Raw genomic sequence first — 20,791 nt, 5'->3', positions numbered from 1 at the left:
TCTTGTCATAATAGATTTTTTTTTGATATTCACAAGGCTGATTCAAATTTGACTTTTCGATTTCAATCTTTACTTTGGACATGAAAACAGTTTTAAAACAAAATTTTCTACCGCAATTGTACCTATTTTTTGAGAGGACCGGAAACTTACATTAAAAGTGCATCATGCATGGAATACGGTTAATATTGTTAAAAATATAAATATTACAGCACAGCACAGCATTTTGGTGATCCGTGATTTATTTTAAAAGACGTTATATAAATTTTTAATCAATCCCCAAAATAGGACAAAACTGTTAAAAATAAGGTAGACTTTTTAGTATCCAAATTAATTGATTTTAATTTATTTTGAAACGAGCAAAATTATAATCTGATTAAATACTCAATGTCTCAAATGCAAGAGATTTGGGCTCAGTACTACGATCGGAACAAGCCCCTGAATGTACGCAAAACCATTTTTTTTACATCCTAATATTTATCCTACGTGATTTGGGGACGACCTTTAAAATTTTACCATTCATCACTAAATAATATCAATTGATTAGCAATCAACGAATGATACTTAACTATCCAAAATTGTATTCTAAAAATGTCCTTTTTAACCATTCTCAATAATTGAGAATGGAGCACCCGCAGTCGAGCAGTTTTTGACAGTTCGCTCCATAAGAAATACGTTGTAGAAAAAAAGCAAAAACTGCTCGAATGGAAGTGCTCCATTGGCTTGGTATTAACTTTTTGACAATGGAGCACTTCCATTCGGGCAGTTTTTACTTTTTTCTTCAATGAATTTCTCATGGAGCGAACTGTCAAAAACTGCTCGACTGCGGGTGCTCCATTTTCATTAGAAATTTGCAAAGATTAAAAATTGTAGTTTTGAAGCCTCTCTTTTAATCAATAAAATTTTATAATAGTAGTTTTTGCAATTCCGTTGTGAAACTACTCACTTTTCCTGTCATTCTTGAACGACGAAATAGCCTACTTTTCTGTACCAAAAATAACAGAATCGAATAGCAATACTTTTCAAAATAAATGCTGAAAAGTTCTACTTTTCAGCACTCAAATGGGTGCTGAAAAGTTGAACTTTTCAGCACTTGTTTCGAAAAGTAACACTTTTCAACATTTTTTTGATTTAAACAATTTATTGACAAAATATATGAAAATTTGACTTAAAATTTCACTCAGTGTGTGTTTTTTGGAATTGCAAAAAATGTTGTTTGGAACTCGTTGCAAACTTGAATTTTTCAGCACTCTTCGTATTTATCCAACTCGGTGAACCTCGTTGGATAAATGTACGACTCGTGCTGAAAAAATCCTATTTTTGCAACTTGTTGCATAAACTACTAAGCAAAATGATTTTTTCAGCACGAGTCGTACCAAAAAGGTTTACCATTAATGTATTTAGTAAATTCACCGTTTGAAACAGAAAAATATTGAAAAATCTTACTTTTCAATACTGGGTAATTCTCCGCCAACTCACACAGCAGTTGACCCGACCCCTCTTCGATATGCGTGAAGCTTTGTCCTAAGGGGTAACTTTTGTATCTCGTGACGGAGGGGCTGTACGACCCCTTCCATTTTTGAGCATGCGAAAAAAGAGGTGTTTTTTTCAATAATTTGCAGCCTTAAACGGTGATGAGATAGAAATTTGGTGTCAAAGGGACTTTTATGTAAAATTAGACGCCCGTTTTGATGGCGTACTCAGAATTCCGAAAAAAACGTATATTTCGGAAAAAAAGGTTTCAAAAACTCTGCCATTTTCCGCTACTCGACTGTAATAAAATTTGGAACATCGTCAGTTGTGTGCTATCTAGTGACAACGACCATTTAGTACTTTTCGAGAAAATCGATTTTTAAAGTTTGTTGATAAATAATTTCAAAACAATGAATGATAGAGCCAAACTTTTTGAAGCAATCGGTTCGTATACTATCTCTTAACAAACGCTTCAAGTTTCAACTAATTTGGTTACACCAGTTAAAAGATACAATAGGGGAAATATGCCCATTTTAATCACTCTAAGCCGTTCGACCAATTCTCATCACTTTTGCCGTTTTCCGCTATTAAATCAACATTTTCAGATGTATCAACAATGGAAAGTTGCTTGCTCACTTTTATTTGAGCTATTTATTACTTTGGAACAGTCAAAAACATTTTATGACAGCTGTAATTCATGATCAAAGTGCTGATAGGCCGATAATAGAAATAGGCTGAGAAAGGGTATAGTTCCCCTAAATAATGTAAACAAAAATCTGAAAAGCACGTGCCACAAGTGTGTTTCGAAAGTAAAATTGTACTACGTGTAACAAGTGTGCACAGAATTCCCATACAAAAAAAAGGTTGCATTGCCTTTAGAAAGTATGTGTGTACATAAATTTGTGAAAAACAAGAAAATTTTTCCACATTTTCCAACAACATGTATGACGTGTCACAAGTGTGCACAATCATTTTGATGATAAATTGGTCTATGTCACAAGTGTGTATTGCGATATCCGGGAAACGGAAGTGAGTTTCCAAAATCGGGTTAAAGCATCTTGTAGTGTTTGTTAAGTTTAGCAAAACGTCATCATTAACTAATTTTCGACCAAAATGGTCTATGTCACAAGATAGCGCACAGCTGACGACATGTTATTTTAAAGGAAATTTAATGTGTTTTTCGAATCGTCATGTTTTCATTTAGAACAAAAAATTTCATTTTAAAATTTCGTGTTTTTTCTAACTTTGCAGGGTTATTTTTTAGAGTGTAACAATGTTCTACAAAGTTGTAGAGGAGTAAGGGGTTTGCTTATAAACATCACGAGTTATCGCGATTTTACGAAAAAAAAAAGTTACTTTTTGCGTTTCTCTTTGTTTCGCTGTCCGTGTCTGTCGCGGGTGACGATGAACGGCCATGATCGACGACGACCAACTTTTTCAAAACTTTTTTTCGTAAAATTGCGATAACTCGTGATGTTTATTAGCAAACCCAATATGTTTATTTATGATTTTTTTGTAATTGTCTGATCTACAACTTTGTAGAAAAAATAACCCTGCAAAGTTAGAAAAAAACACGAAATTTTAAAATGAAAATTTTTATTTTAAATGAAAAAAATCCCTTAAAATGACATGTTCCAAAATGTTTTATAGTCGCGTAACGAAAAATATCAGAGTTTTTAAAACTCTTTTAGTGTTTTTTTTTCGATGAAAAATACGTTTTTTCGGAATTCTGAGTACGCCATTAAATCGGGCGTCTAATTTTACATAAAAGTCCCTTTGACACCAAATTTCTATCTCATCACCGTTTGAGGCTGCAAATTATTGAAAAACACCTCTTTTTTCGCATGTTCATAAATGGAAGGGGTCGTACCGCCCCTCCGTCACGAGATATCAAAAAAACGGACTTCGGATTCGTGATCAGGGACAAAAGTTACTCATTAGGACAAAGTTTCACGCAAATCGAAGAAGGGTCGGGGCAACTTTTCCCGATTTCGTGTGAGTTGGTAGAGAAGTACCCTACTAGTGTTGAAAAGTTCAATTTTTTATCATAAGAAAATGTTGATTGCATGAAAACTGGAACAGAGCATATGAAATGAAAAAAAAGAAACAAAAAAAATCGACTGTTAATTTAGGTATAATTTTCTATTCATCCTCAAAAGTACTTTCTACAGAATTATAAACAACAAAGGTTTGACTATTTATGCTATCAGATTATTGCTGGATTAGGTCCGTAAGTATGGGAATTGTGGACTAAGAATAAAAAAAAGTGATCAGAAACTGTTATTCAGCGTATTTTTGTATTTTTACCGCTGTACATAAAAATAATCAGGACCTTATTGAGACCATACATAAACCACGTAGACACTTAAGCGGGAGATAGACGTAACTTCACTTTTAAAATTTAGCGAAAAGAGAACTATTTCTTAATTTTGCAGGCTTCTTGCGCTCAGCTTTTCAAAACAAGAAACGGATTTGATCATCACATATCCATTATCATCGAACGCCAACAGTTACTATAGAGTGCAACTGGAGCGCATCGGGGTGGGGTCCTTTCCGTGGCACTGACCGTGTACCATCGCGACCTTCACCGTTCGCATGTACCTATATAGCTACATACGTACTAGCAAACTTCACACCTGGTGCCGCTACCTTAGAACGCACCTTCTTTTTCGAGTCGATTTCAAATTTGCTCGTGAACTCGAGCACTGTTGCGTAACACACCCAGCAGCAAAGCATTTTCCTTCACCTCGGCGTGCTTCTGATGCCGTTGGCCGTTAACTAATCGAATTACTATGGCGAACATCAGTTAGTCAGAGCATACCGCAGATCACCTCGCCCGCTACTTAACAAGACTTTGCGTATTATAATATTTTTTAACACCTCTCGACTCGACTCGTCTACTGTTAATATTTGAACAAGGTTTAAGTCAACCCCCAGCAATCTCAGTACGGCAGGTAAGACCAGATTGCGCGAGAAGAATGTTTTGCGTGAGCAAATCGACTCACCTTTGCGGTCAGCTGTGTCGAAAATGAACTCAGTGGTGTTGAACACGATATATCTTCAATGTCATTTAATTAGAATTAATTTCTTATCCCCATAGAACTATGATTTTATTTGAATTTAAAGATCATGCAATTTATGTTCAGTCCCCGAGTAGGCCGCGGGTAATCGGCTCCCCTCCCACTAACATTTACACACAAGATCCTCTGTAATTATTAAGCCAAATGTAATTACAAAAGCCGACTCGGTCCTAACCAGGTCCCAGTACCGAAAAGGACCTAATAAAAAAATATATATGTTCAGCCATTTTAATTAGTTATCTAACATATCGTCGATTGTGTGCTATCTTGTGGCACGTCCTATCTTTTTACAGCAGACGTGTCACAAGATAGCAACTCAAGCGACAATATTTCGCCAACATTGTATTTAAGGCAAACTTAAGCCAATTTCAACTTAATTTCATTGAAATATTGAAGTTTGTTTTGCCCCCTTATTTCTAACATTTTTATTGAATGTTTAGACTTGAAGATTTTTTTTTATATTTTTGAATTTTTAACATCATGGATTTTGAACAGAAGAATAATTAAATTTTGAGAAATTCAAATTGAGGGATAATATATAAATTTTTCAGTACATTTTTTTTATAATTTAAGAATTTTTAATTTAAGTTTATGGAATTTTGGATTTAATTATAATTCTTTTTTAACGAAAGCACAAACTCAATTGAAAGTTTTTGGACGACAATCAAAAGACTATAATTTGTTTTTTGCTTAAAATAATGTTAACTAGAAGGAAAAGAAACTTGAAAAATAATTTAATTATATTGACAGCAAAAAATATAAAAAAATCGTATGACTCTAAAAATGATTCAAAGTAATCTGATTTGTATTCGGTAAAATGGCGGCCAAATTGGCGGTTTTTGGGTACCGTGACATTTTATTTTGTAATTTATTGCTACCCACCTGTTGGATGCATATTTTGGGTCGCTGAACATAAGTTTTACTTCAAAAATAATAAAAGATATTTTAATTGATTCAATTATATTTTTGTTTTAATTAATATAACATTTATTTATGAATTAATATAAAAATATATTTTTATTAAATTTTAACTTTATTGTTGAAATGAAATTTTAAATGCTTTTTTTTTATTTCTAAATTGATTTCAAAAATCAGTTTTAAATTGGTTTAGGGTGGTAAAAATTTTATTTAAAGTTTTTGTCTCCCCCCTTCAAAATTGGCCCGTAAAATCAGAGGGCAAAAAAAATTTGCTATTCCGCTGTGAAACTGTCAACTTTTCCTGTCTTTCTGGAGAAACAAAACGGCCTACTTTTCCCTGCTTAAAATAACTGAATGGAAATTTAATACCTTTCAATACCCGTGCTAAAAAGTTCTACTTTTCAGCACAGAAATGAGTACTAAAAAGTTGAACTTTTCTACACTAGTATCGAAAAGTAACATTTTTAATTTTTTTGTTTTGAACGGTGAATTTACTAAACACATGAATGTTTGACATAAAATTTTATTCAAGAAGCGTTTTTCGGAAAAAAAATGTTGCAAGCAAAACTTGATTTTTTCAGCACTCGGTAAACCTCGTTCAATAAATGCACACTCGTGCTGAAAAAAATCTTCTTTTTGCAACTTGTTGCATAAACTACTATTTAAAAAAAAACTTCAAAATTTTAATGGAAATTTAAGTGCAATCAGCTAAAATCAATTATAAATGCTCCTGCGTTTAGAATCATTTTTAGCATGTTTGGGTCGATAATCTTTAAAAATGTAGAAAAATTTCGATATTTATTCTCTCAAAATTATTATTTTCGCTAAAATTGGACCCTAAAATGAAACTTAGATCGCTGATATTAATTTTAACAGCGATAAAGCTTATTTTCCATCGAAAAAATGTTGTCTTGTCATTATTTTTTTGCTTTAAAATGAAAAAAAGTGATTCGAAATAATTTTTGATCGTGTTTTTGCCGTTGTACATACAAATTGACATATGGCTTTAGTACCCAATTTTTGTTTTTGTAAAATCTTACATTTTTTGTTACCCTGGCCAGACCCAGACCAAAAAAACTCCAGATTTTTGAATAGATTTTTTAATAAATTCTTAAAAAGATTTTTAAATAAATTTTAAATAGATTTTTAAATAGATTTTTGAAAAAAAAAGTATATATTTAAAAATGTATAAATTTTAAAAAGATTTTTAAATAGATTTCTAAATAGATTTTTAAATAGATTTTTAAATAGATTTTTAATCTAATCTAATCTAATCCGACCCTAGTGCAGCCAATCTTTCGAAGGGATCCTGGAAAGTGCCTTAGGTTAGATGACGCCTAGCACTCTTCTTGTCATTTATTAACATTTGCAGTGCTCCATTGCATCGGAATGCATTGAAACATCACAAGTGGTAAAGTGGCCAGGCCTACTGCGTAAAGCCGTATCGCAGAGATGACTCGTAATTGGGTTGAGTTTGAGCACTGAGTGTTCGAACAACAACACAATTCTGAATCGGGGAGGAAGAAGCGTGGGGACACACCACCATACGCTCCGAGATTTTTGGTTGTATTCGTTGGGAACACCATGCTAAGAAGGTTTGGTACTCCGGGACCCTCTGGGATGGGACATTGTATTTCCACGAATGCCCTGGACACTATTTGCCGTGGTTAGTGGTTAGCATTTTTGCTTACCAACCCGATGGACGGGGGATCGAACCCCGCCTCGAGCGACTGTGATTTTTCGTTCATATTAAACATTTCAAATTAATGTGTTCTTAACTTTATCGTTGGGAGCAGATGGGCATCGAACCCAGAACCATTCGCTTTCACCGTAACCAGTCAGCCACGGCTCCTAATATAGATTTTTAAATAGATTTTTAAATAGATTTTTAAATAGATTTTAAAATAGATTTTAAAATAGATTTTAAAATAGATTTTAAAATAGATTTTTTCATAGATTTTTAAATAGATTTTTAAATAGATTTTTAAATAGATTTTTAAATAGATTTTTAAATAGACTTTTAAATAGATTTTTAAATAGATTTTTAAATAGATTTTTTAATAGATTTTTAAATAGATTTTTAAATAGATTTTTAAATAGATTTTTAAATAGACTTTTAAATATATTTTTAAATAGATTTTTAAATAGATTTTTAAATAGATTTTTAAATAGATTTTTGAATAGATTTTTGAATAGGTTTTCATATAGATTTTCAACAGATTTTCAAATAGATTTTTAAATAAATTTTTAATAGATTTTGAATAGAATTTTAAATAGCTTTTCAAACAGATTTTTAAATAGATTATCATTATTTTTATAGAATTTTGAATAGATTTTCAAATTTATTTTTAAATTGATTTTCAATTTGATAGAAATGATTTTCAAATTTATTTTTAAATTGATTTTCAAAAAATGATTTAAAAAATATTTTTTAATGAATTTTCAAAATAGGTTTTAAATTGAAAAATCGGTTATAAAATATATTTTAAGTTAATTTTACAACATTTTTTTATTAACTTATTAGGCTGGTGCACATATTTTTATCCACTTTATCCTTATCCACTGAGCTTCTATCGGATGGTGAAGTAAAACGTCGGTCCCGGTTTCTCCTGTCTCGTCAGAGGCGCTGGAGCAGAAATCCCACGTTAGAGGAAGGCCATGCCCCGGGGGCGTAGTGCCAATAGTTTCGTTTCGTTACATATTTTAAAAGTTTTTCTAGAGTGTTTTCATATCGAGATGCAACCGGCGTTTCTGTTACATTTCGTGCTTTCCATTTCATTGGGAACAAAACTTTTGTAAACAAGAGTGTATCCCTCTCACACCTTATGCAAACTGTCATTTGAGTGAAAGGGATACACTATTGTTTACAAAAGTTTTGTGCCCTGAAATGTTTGGCTCCATTTCTGCTTTTGTTGAAAAAGATCCTGTAAGCTATTGTGTTTCATACGTTTATACTGCCCATGTTCGCATAAATGTCCCATATGCAAAAGCAGCAAGCTGAGAAAACGCATTTGAAGTTTGTCCCACACATAAGGCTACGTGTTAAGTTTTCGCGAAAAAACTGGATTTCCTCCTGATTTCTAGAACAAAGTATTGGATGTTAGGTATATGGTTTTCTGAAAGATCTCACGATTTTGAAGAAAACTGCATCAATAACTCAAAAACGATGAAAATGCATATGGGACATTTATGGGATCAGGGGCAGTATAGGACCTTTAAAAACAATCTGGAGTTTATTTTTAATGAAATTGTATCATTGAAACAAATCTGAGAATTTTTTAAATAAATAAAACAAAATTGAAAAATAAACTGTTTCGCCCGAAGGTATGCAGCCCAAACAGTCAAACTCGTTGGGCACTCAACATAAACAGAGGCACAGCCCTACTCCTGTCACGCAATCCAGCTGAAATTTAATCAAGTCGCATATCTTCAGCTCAGCGTGCAACTGAAAGTGACAGATCTGAAAGGAGAAGGAAAGCGATTTTTAAAAAGTTGAACGTAGAATCAAACTTTGGTTTAAAATACTTTCTTTTTCACACTGGACACAATTTGAAAAAGTGCCGCGCGCAAGGTTCTGCCAGTTCCTGAAAATGTGCATTCCCGTCTGAGTGCTCCCCTCTTTCCAAGTGGCCAACGTCGTGGTGGAGGAATCTGCCATCGTCGTCGAAAGTGAGCCCACTTTTTTTTCGTGGCAGCTCCTCCACAAGTCGAGGGAGCGAAAAAAAGGACCATAATTTAATCTTGAGGCGAATTGCAACGACGCGGATTTTCGGAAGAGTGTGTGCCAGGACCAGACCGATTCTCAACCATGACGAGCATGGAGCACGAGGCAATCAAACTGGGGCCGGGCCACAACCCACAGGATCTGGAACTGGAGGAGGGCGAGGTAAGTATGCTGTCGGTCTTTTTGCGACAGGAGGGACACACAGTCGTCGGGGACGCACGGCGGGTTGAAGGGAGGATTTTCGTGGAGAAATTTTGCTCGAAATAGTTGGAGGAAAGTTAGGTTCTTGGAAGCTGATAATTTTGAACTGCGCAATAATTATGATCGATTTGGTTTATTCCCATGATAAAGATAACATTTAAATGGAAAAGATATTTTTAACATGGATTCCAAATCTTGGGCCACCGTTCCCCCAATGTCGATGTCAATGACCGGTTTGCGGGAAACTGCGTTTCTGCTTGTGTGTCCTACTTGTGGTGACATTCGCCAAAATCCGTTTCTCCGAAATCAGAGCTGAATTTTTAATAAAATCGCTTTTTTTACATTAATTTTTATTTTTGTATTTTACCATAAATGAATTCCAGGTCAGCGACGAAAGCGACGACGGGTACACGCCACTGCAGCGGCCCGAGCTAGCAACGATTCCCCGGACGGAGTTCGCCGGTGGAGCGAGCGTCAGTCAGGCCCGCAATCAGATGGACATTATCCTTTCGGACCAGGACGATCTGAATGACGACGATGACGTTCCAAGCTCGGATGATGACGACGACAGCGATCTGGAAGCCGGTGGCGCGTTCGGCAAACGGATGCGAACAAACAATGACCGCAAGCTGCGGATAAAACCCCCGCTGGAGAAGATTCCCCCACCGAGGCAGGGCAACAGTCGCGGTGGCGTCGGTTGCAGTGGCCTCTCCAGCAGCGTCCCCAACAAGTACAACGTTTGGACGGAGAGCTTGCAGGAGGACACGCTGATGGAGACGATGCGCGGGTGTGACGTCACGCTGAACGGCATGCGGAACCGGGACGTGGAGTCGTACGATTACAGCTTGAAGTACCGGATGAACGGGGGGAACGCGTACCACAGAGCGCTCAAGCGGCGCCAGTCCAACTCGGACGATTCGGACGGGTTCGGGGGCGGAAAGCGCTTCCGGTCGACGTCCTTCGGCGGGGTCAGCTGCGGCGTCATGCGGGAACAGCGCAAAAGTGCCAAGCTGCGGCTGGGCAAACGGAACAGCAGCGACGAAAGCCAGGACAGCTTCCAGAACGCACCGAGGTAACACAATCTACACCCATTCTTACACAATCTAGCGAACGCACTTTTTGCACCATCTTGGGATGAAGGGGTGAAGGGGCTTTCTAACACACGCACTTTAGGAACTAGCACCCGTAATTGACCACAGGCCCATTTACGCGTTAGATTTGCTTCCAGGCACATCCTAGATCTGAACGTGGCGGACGGCTGCACGTACGAGGTGTTTGCGGCGGAGCTGGCCCGCAAGCTGTGCGAGGAGAAGGACGATCTGATGTGTGAGTTGTTTTTTTTTAGATTTCTATAATTCACTTTTTGCCGGGTGGTCACTTTATTCCTATCTTTAGTGTACATTTAAACAAGTAACAAAATTTTACGAGGCAACTGGATAAACAGTATTCATGAAATTGTTTGAATATTTTTAGTTGTTGCAGGCCAAGGGTGCACATGATACTGATGATACTCGTCGGTTGACACACCTAGGCGAGGAACATCCCAAAAAGAGCCCAACTACATCCGTAGTGCTGTTTGGACAAAACAGCATGGCTCTGGTTCCTTGCAAGTGTCCTATTTTCTTACCTCCACGTTGGCTTGGTTTAGTCATCATGATGACAAGGTGTAACCTAGCTGGTGGCCTGTGGAAACGACTCGTAAACCTTTGACCAGCGAGGGTCAGAGTAGAGACGGCTAGAAGAAAGGGCGCGACAATGTGGGAAAGGAAAGTAATTTGTGATTGTAGACGGTATTGTTTTGATTCGCAGTATGTTGAGTCAACTGCTGTGGATGTACCTGAAACATCGCACAACGGGGTTTCTCTTCTCTTCATTCTCAGCTACCACCTATCTTCTGTTTATTTTGTTTCACTGATTTTCTAACGCGGCTTCTGTTTACTATCCTCCATTTGATTTCGATTTTCCTCATTTGATTCTTTTATTTCTCAACGCTTTCCACTCTATTTTACCAATTGATGCTGCTGTAACAAACTTTCTGCTTTCCCTTAATTTGGCAGCGGTGTCAATTTGGTTTATCATGTGCCTTTTCTTTATTTATCTATTTGAATAATTTCTCATCTTCCCTGTAAATTGCCCTGAGTACAATCTAAGCTTGTTTGTTACCTCATTTTATTAACTATTGTTAATTTCTATATCTACTTCATAAATTACTATCTTCCTTTTACTATTGATTCTTTACATAGTATATTTCCTTCACTGTCCATTGTTTTGAAACTTCACCTTTTTCTTAAGCAAGTGAGGTTCGAGCCCTTACTCAATTTTGGAATGATTAAAGAATTAACACAAATATTACTATTGTACTTTTGAAAAACGTTTATAAAATGCTTAGGACCAAAAATTGTAACAAAACACCGCGACAAAAGAAATAGCAACATATAAACACGACTCAACACTAGGAAAGATTTCAGGAGAAAACAAAACACAGTAAATAACAATTAGTTTTGAATTCAAACTAAAAATAAAACAGTTTTGCTTTAATGAAAGTTGATAGGCACACTTTAAACGGTTAGGCGCTTATACTTACATCAAACCCTACGTAATGTACCACCCCCGGCCGAGTTAAAATGCGTAACCGGATAAGAAGGTGTGCATGCCTGGCACGAACACTCAAAGCGTGTTCTAGCGTGCTGCTCGTACTGACTCAGAGCAAGGGTGAGATGTAGGTGTAAGGGCAGTGCGTGTTCGTCGGGAACCTGGTGCATAAGATCGGTCAAGGCCCGTTCTTACACTGAAAATTGCGAATTGCGAATTGCGAATATTTTTAGTTGTTGCATTTGAAGATTCGTTTAACATGAAAATCTACTCGGCAATCAAAGCACTTAATCCTGAATTTTATTTAATATTTTTTTAGTTAAATATGGAAAAAATATTCTTATGACCATACGAAAATTATAGCTTTAGAAATTGTGGGTCATATACTGCCGTTCTACGCTTAATTGTCCCATGTCAGTTTTGGACGATTTTGACTTTATGACATTTTTAAGTTTAGTTTGATGTGTACTTTAAGAAAAATACATAAAATCTGGTACTTAGTTCGGAAACTCATTAAAAGCAACACCAAGTCTGTTTGTTTTTTCTACGCATAATTGTCCCACCAAGTATTTTCTTTCACGGAATCATCAGTTTTACTAAGCATTATGTCTTGTTTACCTGTTGTATAGCAAGAGAATAATAAATTAGAGTGCTAAACTGCTAACTGGAGCGATCAGGGACACATAGGGCGAATAGAAACCCACGAGACAATTATGCGTAGAAACACAAAAAACGGTCGAAAAATTTCAATCGCGTTTTTCTCAGTTGCACTTTTTTGAACATGGGACAATTATGCAGGGGATGTTTCGCGCGTATTTGGCGCGGATTTGCTGGTTAAGGGGCTACATACATGTAAATCGTCAAAAATGTCAGAGGTTGGTATGGGCACACATTTAAACTTTTTTCAAATCTTATTGCAGGGCATTAAAATATACATTTTCATCTGTTAACAAAATAAATATGAAGACATTTGGATGTACCATAGCCGAGATATAGCTATTTTATGTTTGCAGTTTCAAAAAACGGGTGCCACGATATCTCAACACTGCTTTGACCAAATCGGCTCAAAATTTTTGTGAAGACTCCTTAAACCGGTCCTGTGTGCATGACGAAGCCCGATTTTCAAAAACTTAATTTAACCCTTTCCGGCCTGATGGGTCATATATGACCCAAAAATCAAAATTTTCTAAACTGCCCATAATTGAAAATTCGGCTATTATGCCAAATCAAGTATTCCGAGAAAAACGCGTTTTTGTGTTTGTCATCAAATCTCCGTCAAGGCAATTTCCCATAAGAGTGGCATATTAGCCGTTTGGTTTTTCGCATCGGCAGCCAAGTCTAAACACTATTTCAGTAAAATTCAAATTCCAGAAGATGCGTTGGAACAGCCTCTACCACCTGGTGCTACTATCTCGATTTTGCCAAAAGTGGATATTAGCCGTTTTTTTCAATGGTGGGCAGTAAAGTAGCCTATAATTTTCATATGGTCCATTTGATTTGAAAATTCAGGCCTGAAAGGGTTAAAAAAAGATAAAAATAATTTTATATTTTTCATATAAAACATCGACAGCTTTTGATTTTTCTATTTTTTAAAAAAGCAAAATTTTAAAATCTTCGTCGTGCAGACGGGACATGTCTTGGGAGTCTTCACCTTAAATTTCAGCCAATTTGGTCCATCCCATCTCGAGATATCGTGGCACGCATAAATCAACTCGGTGTTTAGAGAAAAACGTTCACAAAGTTTGACAGTTCGCTTTGAGCATGGCAAAATTGTGAACTTAAATCGTCACAGTCACAAAACATCTTCATGAAACTTTCAGGAGTGATTAAAAATCATGTTTTTAGTGAATTTATTGAATTTTCTGTAATATGAAATTTTGTGATTTTCTACATGTATGTAACCCCTTAAATTTACTCATAGGCGGATGGCAATTTTGATTAAAAAAAATAATTGAGAGAGATAGAATTACTTTCAACATATAAAGCTTAGAATTAGAATTATTTCTTAGAAATTGTTACTAAAACAACATTGAATTTTCTTGCGAAAATGTTTGTTTATGATTTCTAAATAAGAAACGTCGAAATAATCTTCAAGAAGAGATTTTCTTGTTGAAGATTTTTTAAAGAAATTTATTCCTACACTCAATTCATTTTTCACATCTGCCATCGACTCTGAATATTTAATTTCTATTGAGTTTTGAGTGATTTTATATCAACCTTTTTTATGGTTTATTTTATACTGCAAACATTCAATTTCCAAGCTTTTCCCAAAGATATCGATATTCGCATGAGATTTTTTGGACATAACAGAAGCTGGCTTTCCGCCTTTGATTTTAGATAGATTTAACCCGTCGCAAGACATTTTTTCTTAATTTCAACATTCTTTATGAAACAATCAAAAGATCATTATATTTAAAAATGAAAGCTCTAACATAAAAAAAAATCATTGTTTCAGAAATTCAAAAATTCAAAACGTTTTTGATATTTGTATTTGTTAAATAAAAAAATAAAATGCTTGAATTCTTAAATCCTTGAATTCTTATATTCTTAAATTCTTAAATTCTTAAATTTTCTTAAATTCTTAAATTCTTAATTTCTTAAATTCTTAATTTCTTAAATTCTTAAATTCTCAAATTCTTAAATTCTTAAATTCTTAAATTCTTAAATTCTTAAATTCTTAAATTCTCAAAATCTTAAATTCTTAAATTCATAAATCTTTAAATTCTTAAATTCTTAATTTCTTAAATTCTTAAATTCTTAAATTCATAAGGCTGGTATCACGGTGGGTAAGAAGGGGATTATTATGCAACTTGCATGCACCTCGGAAATTCTTTCTGGAGGTTGTTGGGGGGATTATTCTGAGTCAGAAAAATCAACTCCCAAAATATTCTGTCGGTGAAAACTGATTTTATCTCGATTTGAAGTTAAAAAACATAATATACCACCTAAAAACTCAAAAATACGTTTAAAACTCGGTCTATCTCTGGACAAAGATGTACATTTTCATCTAGATATCCATTTTTAGTTCACAAAATATATTCCTGAAGAGTACATCTTAAATCGATCCATTACTTGAGTCCCAGCGTCATCAGGAGGTGTAAAATAATGTTATTTCTAAAAAAATATTTTCAATTTGCTCTGGTAAATAAACTGACATGTCTGAATTCAAAAACTAATGTTGCATCATTGTTGCAAACGAAATGAAGAACAATTTTGCAGAAAAAAGTATGATATTTTATCAATTTACAGTAAAGTTATGTCTATTTTAGTGGGAAAATTTCTGCCAATTTTCAAAATTCTTCGATATTTAAATCATTCCTGTTATAAACAGCTACTATGATCATACTCAGGAGGATGTAACAAAAAATTTAATTTGGCGGTCATTCAGGGGCTGGTTATGGTGGGAATACTGAGCTAAAATTCCAAATATGAGCTTGATTGAACTTAACAGGAGCTGGCGTTTGAATTTGAATTTTTAATGAGATTTAACCTGTAGAAAACACATTTTTCAAAAATGTAGATTTTTTAGTAACTTTGGTCACTGAAGCGTTCATTTTCAACATCATTGGCGTGTAGGACAGATCCTTGCAGATGTTTTGGTATATAAAACATTGAATTGAAGCACTCTGGAGCTCTGTACAGGCCTTCAAAATTTTGTTTTTTTAGAAAAACGTCTCAGCAGAAAAGATAAGCGTCGCACCATTTCATTTTGCTCAAAACTGCAATGTTATATAGGTCAAAACGTCCGCAAGGATCTGTCCTACACGTCAATGATGTTTAAAATAAACGCTTCAGTGACCAAAGTTACTAAAAAATCTACATTTTTGAAAAATGTGTTTTCTACAGGTTAAATCTCATTAAAAATTCAAATTCAAACGCCAGCTCCTGTTAAGTTCAATCAAGCTCATATTTGGAATTTTAGCTCAGTATTCCCACCATAACCAGCCCCTGAATGACCGTCAAATTATATTTTTTGTTACATCCTCCTGAGTATGATCATAGTAGCTGTTTATAACAGGAATGAGTTAAATATCGAAGAATTTTGAAAATTGGCAGAAATTTTCCCACTAAAATAGACATAACTTTACTGTAAATGGATAAAATATCATACTTTTTTCTGCAAAATTGTTCTTCATTTCGTTTGCAACAATGATGCAACATTAGTTTTTGAATTCAGACATGTCAGTTTATTTACCAGAGCAAATTGAAAATATTTTTTTTAGAAATAACATTATTTTACACCTCCTGATGACGCTGGGACTCAAGTAATGGATCGATTTAAGGTGTACTCTTCAGGAATATATTTTGTGAACTAAAAATTGATATCTAGATGAAAATGTACATCTTTGTCCAGAGATAGACCGAGTTTTTAAACGTATTTTTGAGTTTTTAGGTGATATATTAGGTTTTTTAACTTCAAATCGAGATAAAATCAGTTTTCACCGACAGAATATTTTGGGAGTTGATTTTTCTGACTCAGAATAGTCCCCTCAATAACCTCCAGAAAGAATTTCCGAGGTGCATGCAAGTTGCATAATAATCCCCTTCTTACCCACCGTGATACTAATTATTGCCTTAAATAATAAAAAAGATAATAAAAAAATAATTATTTAAATTAAATACAAGCCTAGGTTTCAACATTTGGATAAAAAAGTGTTTTAAAATGCATTTTACACGCGTCCAGTTGCTTTCCAATCATTAGTTTTCAAAATATCGATGTATTGACGGAATTTTTTTTGCGAAAAAAAATCTTTTCGCCGGACTGTACACTGGTATTTCATGGAAATTTAAAATGTTTTCAAAGGAGTTCAAACATGCTAAACATGATTTTTTTTTCATGGATGCTAAACATGATTATTAACGCAAGAAAATGCATTTTTACTTGAAAGAATTTTTCAAATTTTGAAGTTTTTCTTTTTTTTTTGCCCCCTGATTATTCAGGCCGACTTTGAAGGGGAAGGCGACATAAATTTTAAAAAATATTTGCAACTGAACTCGAAAAATGAGCTTATTAATTTGACCTCGTAGACCCACCTTCACGTATACATATCGACTCAGAGTCATGTTCTGAGCAAATGTCTGTGTGGATGTGTGTAGGTAGGTGGACAAAAAATTGTCACTCGATTATCTCCGGATTGACTTTACGGATTTTGACCATTTTGATCTCATTCGATCCGTCTTAGGGCCCCATAACTTTCTATTTTAAATCAGCAAGTTTAGTTAAGTTCTTCAAAAGTTATGCTAATAAAACGATCTTGACTACATTTCAGAAAATTGTAAAAAATCTTTTTTTAAGGAAACCCGTCTTGTTATACATTTTTAGAAAGGTATTAAAATGACATTTCCAACGATTTCAAAATATTGTAGATCTGCAACCCTATCAAATGTTATTAGCACTTAGTGTAATTTATACACTTTTTGGAGGCCGGATCTCAGATATTTCAATAAAAATATGTCCGGGTCCATCATGCGACCTGTCGTTAGATAGATAATCGGAAGAACTTTCAAATGGGCCTAAAACGTTGAGGATCTGACAACCCTATAAAAAGTTATTAACACTTTACTGCCGTTCTACGCATAATTGTCCCATGTTCGAAAAAGTGCAACTGAAAAAAACGCGATTGAAATTTTTCGATCGATTTCTTTGTTTCTACGCATAATTGTCCCGTGGGTTTCATTCGCCCTATGTGTCCCTAATTGCCCCAGTTAGCAGTGTATCACTCTTATTTGTGATCCTCTTGCTAAACAACAGGTAAACACGACATAATGCTACCTAAAACTAATGATTCCGTTTAAGAAAATACTTGGTGGGACAATTATGCGTAGAAGTTTAACGATGGGACAAACAGACTTGATGTTGTTTTCAATGAGTTTCCGAACAAAGTACCCGATTTTATGTGTTTTTCTTAAAGTATACGACAAACTAAACATAAAAATGTTAAAAAGTCAAAATCGTCCAAAAATGACATGGGACAATTATGCGTAGAACGGCAGTTTAGTACACTTTAAACACTTTTTGGAGGCCGAATTTCAGATACTGTGATAGAAATATTAGTTTTTAAATAAAATTAAAATGCTAAAATATTACATAAAAAATACGCGAATTTAAGACAAGATTTTGATTACCACCCACCCTGTTTGTTACATAGAAAGAGCAATATATAATATTTTAACTATTTTCCAGTACGAGTCGTTAACGTCCTAGGCAAGGAGATACCAGCGAAGCTGTTCAAAGAAACGCAAAAGATCGAAGCCGACGGAGGAATGCTAATCATGGTAAGAGTTTCCCTAGACTAAAATTTCGAAAATTCTTCAAGTTTATCTTCCTCTTTTTACAGAACGGAGCCCGTCGCCGAACGCCCGGCGGCGTCTTCCTCTTCCTCCTGAAGCACAACGAGGAGATCGACAAGGACGACAAGCGGTCCATCTTCCTCGAGGAGAAGAAGGCCGCCATCAAGGAGCGCAAGGTGTCCCAGGCCGTTAATCGCGGCCGTGCCGTCGAGGAGCTAAAGGCCACCCTAAAAGCGGCCGATAACGAGCTACACACGCGCGGTGACCTGCTGCTGGTGGGCCACATGCTCAAGCCCGAGACGCACAGCACTCGTGAGGATCGCTTTTAGTCTTAGTTGAAGGGTTGTAGTTGGTAACAACTTGCTTTTTTTCAGTATCAAACCCACCTCCGTCACCGGTGGGCGACGAAAATCGCGAGGGTAGTCCAGATTTTCATCCCCAGAACGTGCACGTGAACGTGACGAGTCCGGAGAAACGTAAGCGAATCTTCCCAACGGTTTCATCACATCACATCACTAACTCTCTGAAATCTTCTCTCAAACAGCCCACGACGATCCGAAGGAGCAGCTTCACCACCACCACCACCACGATCCGGCGTCGATTCCGCAGAGCTCCTCACACCAGCAGCAGCAGAACCCGAACCCAACGCCGCAGCCGGGACAGGCCCCGCTGGCGAGTTACGACGACGACTTTCTGGACATGACCTGCGACGATATGGATTTGTTTTAGCTGCTGGACTGGCTGTGGCCGTGGAGGGTGGTGAGTTTCGAACAAATCACAGTGTTTGTCTGTACAGAAGCGGCGGCGGAATCGGATCGGAAGGACAACGGAGGTGGGTGGTGCGAAATTGTTGGGAGTGTTTGAGAGCGTGAGCGGGGTGTGAGCGTATGCGTGAGTATTTGCGTGCGGAATGTGTGCCAATAGTCGAAGCGAATCGCGAAAAGTGGGGAAAAAACACAATAACACACATAAACACACGCAGTGCTTAGGGTAAATTCTCGTATGTTTGGCAGGTTAAGCACTCGCTCCTAACTCCATCCAATTTGCTGATTTTCACTATTTAAACAGCTAATTTTGCAAAACTTCTGAAAGAAACTTGCTTGCTCACTTCTTATTGATCTATTTATCACTCGATATAAGTTGAAAACGCTTTTGATTAGCTTTAATTGAATGTCAAAGTTCTGACCTGCCAACATTAGAGGCACGCTGGAATTAGATGCTGTTCCCCTAGTTTGCAGAAAATACATTTAATTTTCTAATTCTGAACAAAACGGGCACTAATGCTGAAGGGATTTGGTGGAACGGAAAAGAAAGCCCACAAAGTTTATGGTAGTACTCTAGAACTCGAAACATTAAAAAAGCAAAATTACTGTCAAACAGTATTTCAAAAAATGTGTTTTTTTTATACTTCTGTTGAATAAGGTTAATCTTTTGCAACCGATGCTGCCTTTTTGAAAATTTGTCTTAACCTGCTTTTATCAAGTGCGTAATCTGCTTTGCCTAGGTTTCCATACTAAAAACTTGAAATAACAAGTGAGTCTTTTTGTAACATCTTAGGCTATTTTCACAAAAAAATTGAGCGAAAAAAAATCGTGGGCTCAACTTCAAATTTAACTTTTAAAATTAAAAATCAAAAAATCTCATAAAAGTGGAGAGTTTTTTTCTTTCAGTGTTATTTTTCGGAAAGCCCGTCAAATTTCCTACAAGTTTGTCTTTGACCACTTTTTGATACGATGCAACGGCTTCGAGATACAGCAATATTAAAATTACGAAATACAAAAATATTGAAAACACGTACGCCCTTCTCAAATGTCATTATCGAGTGTTACTGGCTCCATATACACAAAAATGGCTTTTATAGGCCTAGGATAACATGTCTACAAAGTTTCATTGAGATTGGAGAGGGTCGAGAAAAAAGTACCTAAAAAATTCCTGTTTTGGGCTGGAATTGCTCTATATTGATCGTAATTTCTCGACTAATGACAACTGCTGATCGAGAAATTCTCGATATGAGTTCTAAGTTTGTTTTTAAATAAATCCAAGCATTAAAAAAAATAAAAAATAAGCAATTTAAACAATATAGAAAATCAAGATTTTCAAAAGAAAACTAAATAACAATTTGATTTTTTTTTTTAATTTCATCAAAGAATTAAAAACTGCATCTTTATAAAAATAAAATATTACAAAAATTTTACAACTTTTTAAAAATTTGCAAATAATAGAATTTTGTAATTTTTAAAATTCCTATTTTTTATATTTTGAGGTTTAGAAAAACCTGTTTTAATAATAAAATAGTAGTTTATGCAACAAGTTGCAAAAAGAGGATTTTTTCAGCACGAGTCGTACATTTATCCAACGAGGTTCACCGAGTTGGAAAAATACGACGAGTGCTGAAAAAACAAGTTTTGCAGCGAGTTCCATACAAAAATTTTTGCATTTCAGAAAACACCCATTGAGTGAAATTATAAGTCAAATCGAGGCAAGCATTTCATTAGGGCACAAAACTAAAACGTAA

The 20,791-nt window shown here is 35.4% G+C and overlaps 1 protein-coding gene across 2 annotated transcripts; it reads left to right on the top strand.

The window, feature by feature from the left end:
• The first annotated feature begins 8,897 nt into the window (after nucleotides 1–8,897).
• LOC6034381 (phosphorylated adapter RNA export protein) lies at nucleotides 8,898–19,222 on the top strand. 2 transcript variants are annotated; one of them, XM_038256161.1, is made up of 7 exons: nucleotides 8,898–9,354; nucleotides 9,777–10,465; nucleotides 10,610–10,719; nucleotides 18,170–18,261; nucleotides 18,324–18,588; nucleotides 18,651–18,752; nucleotides 18,821–19,222. In XM_038256161.1, the coding sequence occupies exons 1-7, from the start codon at nucleotides 9,277–9,279 to the stop codon at nucleotides 19,003–19,005; spliced, it is 1,521 nt and encodes a 506-aa protein (XP_038112089.1). In that variant the 5' UTR covers nucleotides 8,898–9,276; the 3' UTR covers nucleotides 19,006–19,222. The 2 variants fall into 2 exon arrangements, with proteins under 2 accessions (XP_038112089.1, XP_038112090.1); XM_038256162.1 differs by having other exon boundaries at nucleotides 8,899–9,354; nucleotides 10,622–10,719.
• Nucleotides 19,223–20,791: the final 1,569 nt, after the last annotated feature.

This window comes from Culex quinquefasciatus, chromosome 2, assembly GCF_015732765.1.
Source record: "Culex quinquefasciatus strain JHB chromosome 2, VPISU_Cqui_1.0_pri_paternal, whole genome shotgun sequence".
Classification (NCBI taxonomy): Eukaryota; Metazoa; Arthropoda; class Insecta; order Diptera; family Culicidae; genus Culex; species Culex quinquefasciatus.
This window is presented reverse-complemented; position numbering and strand designations above follow the sequence as displayed.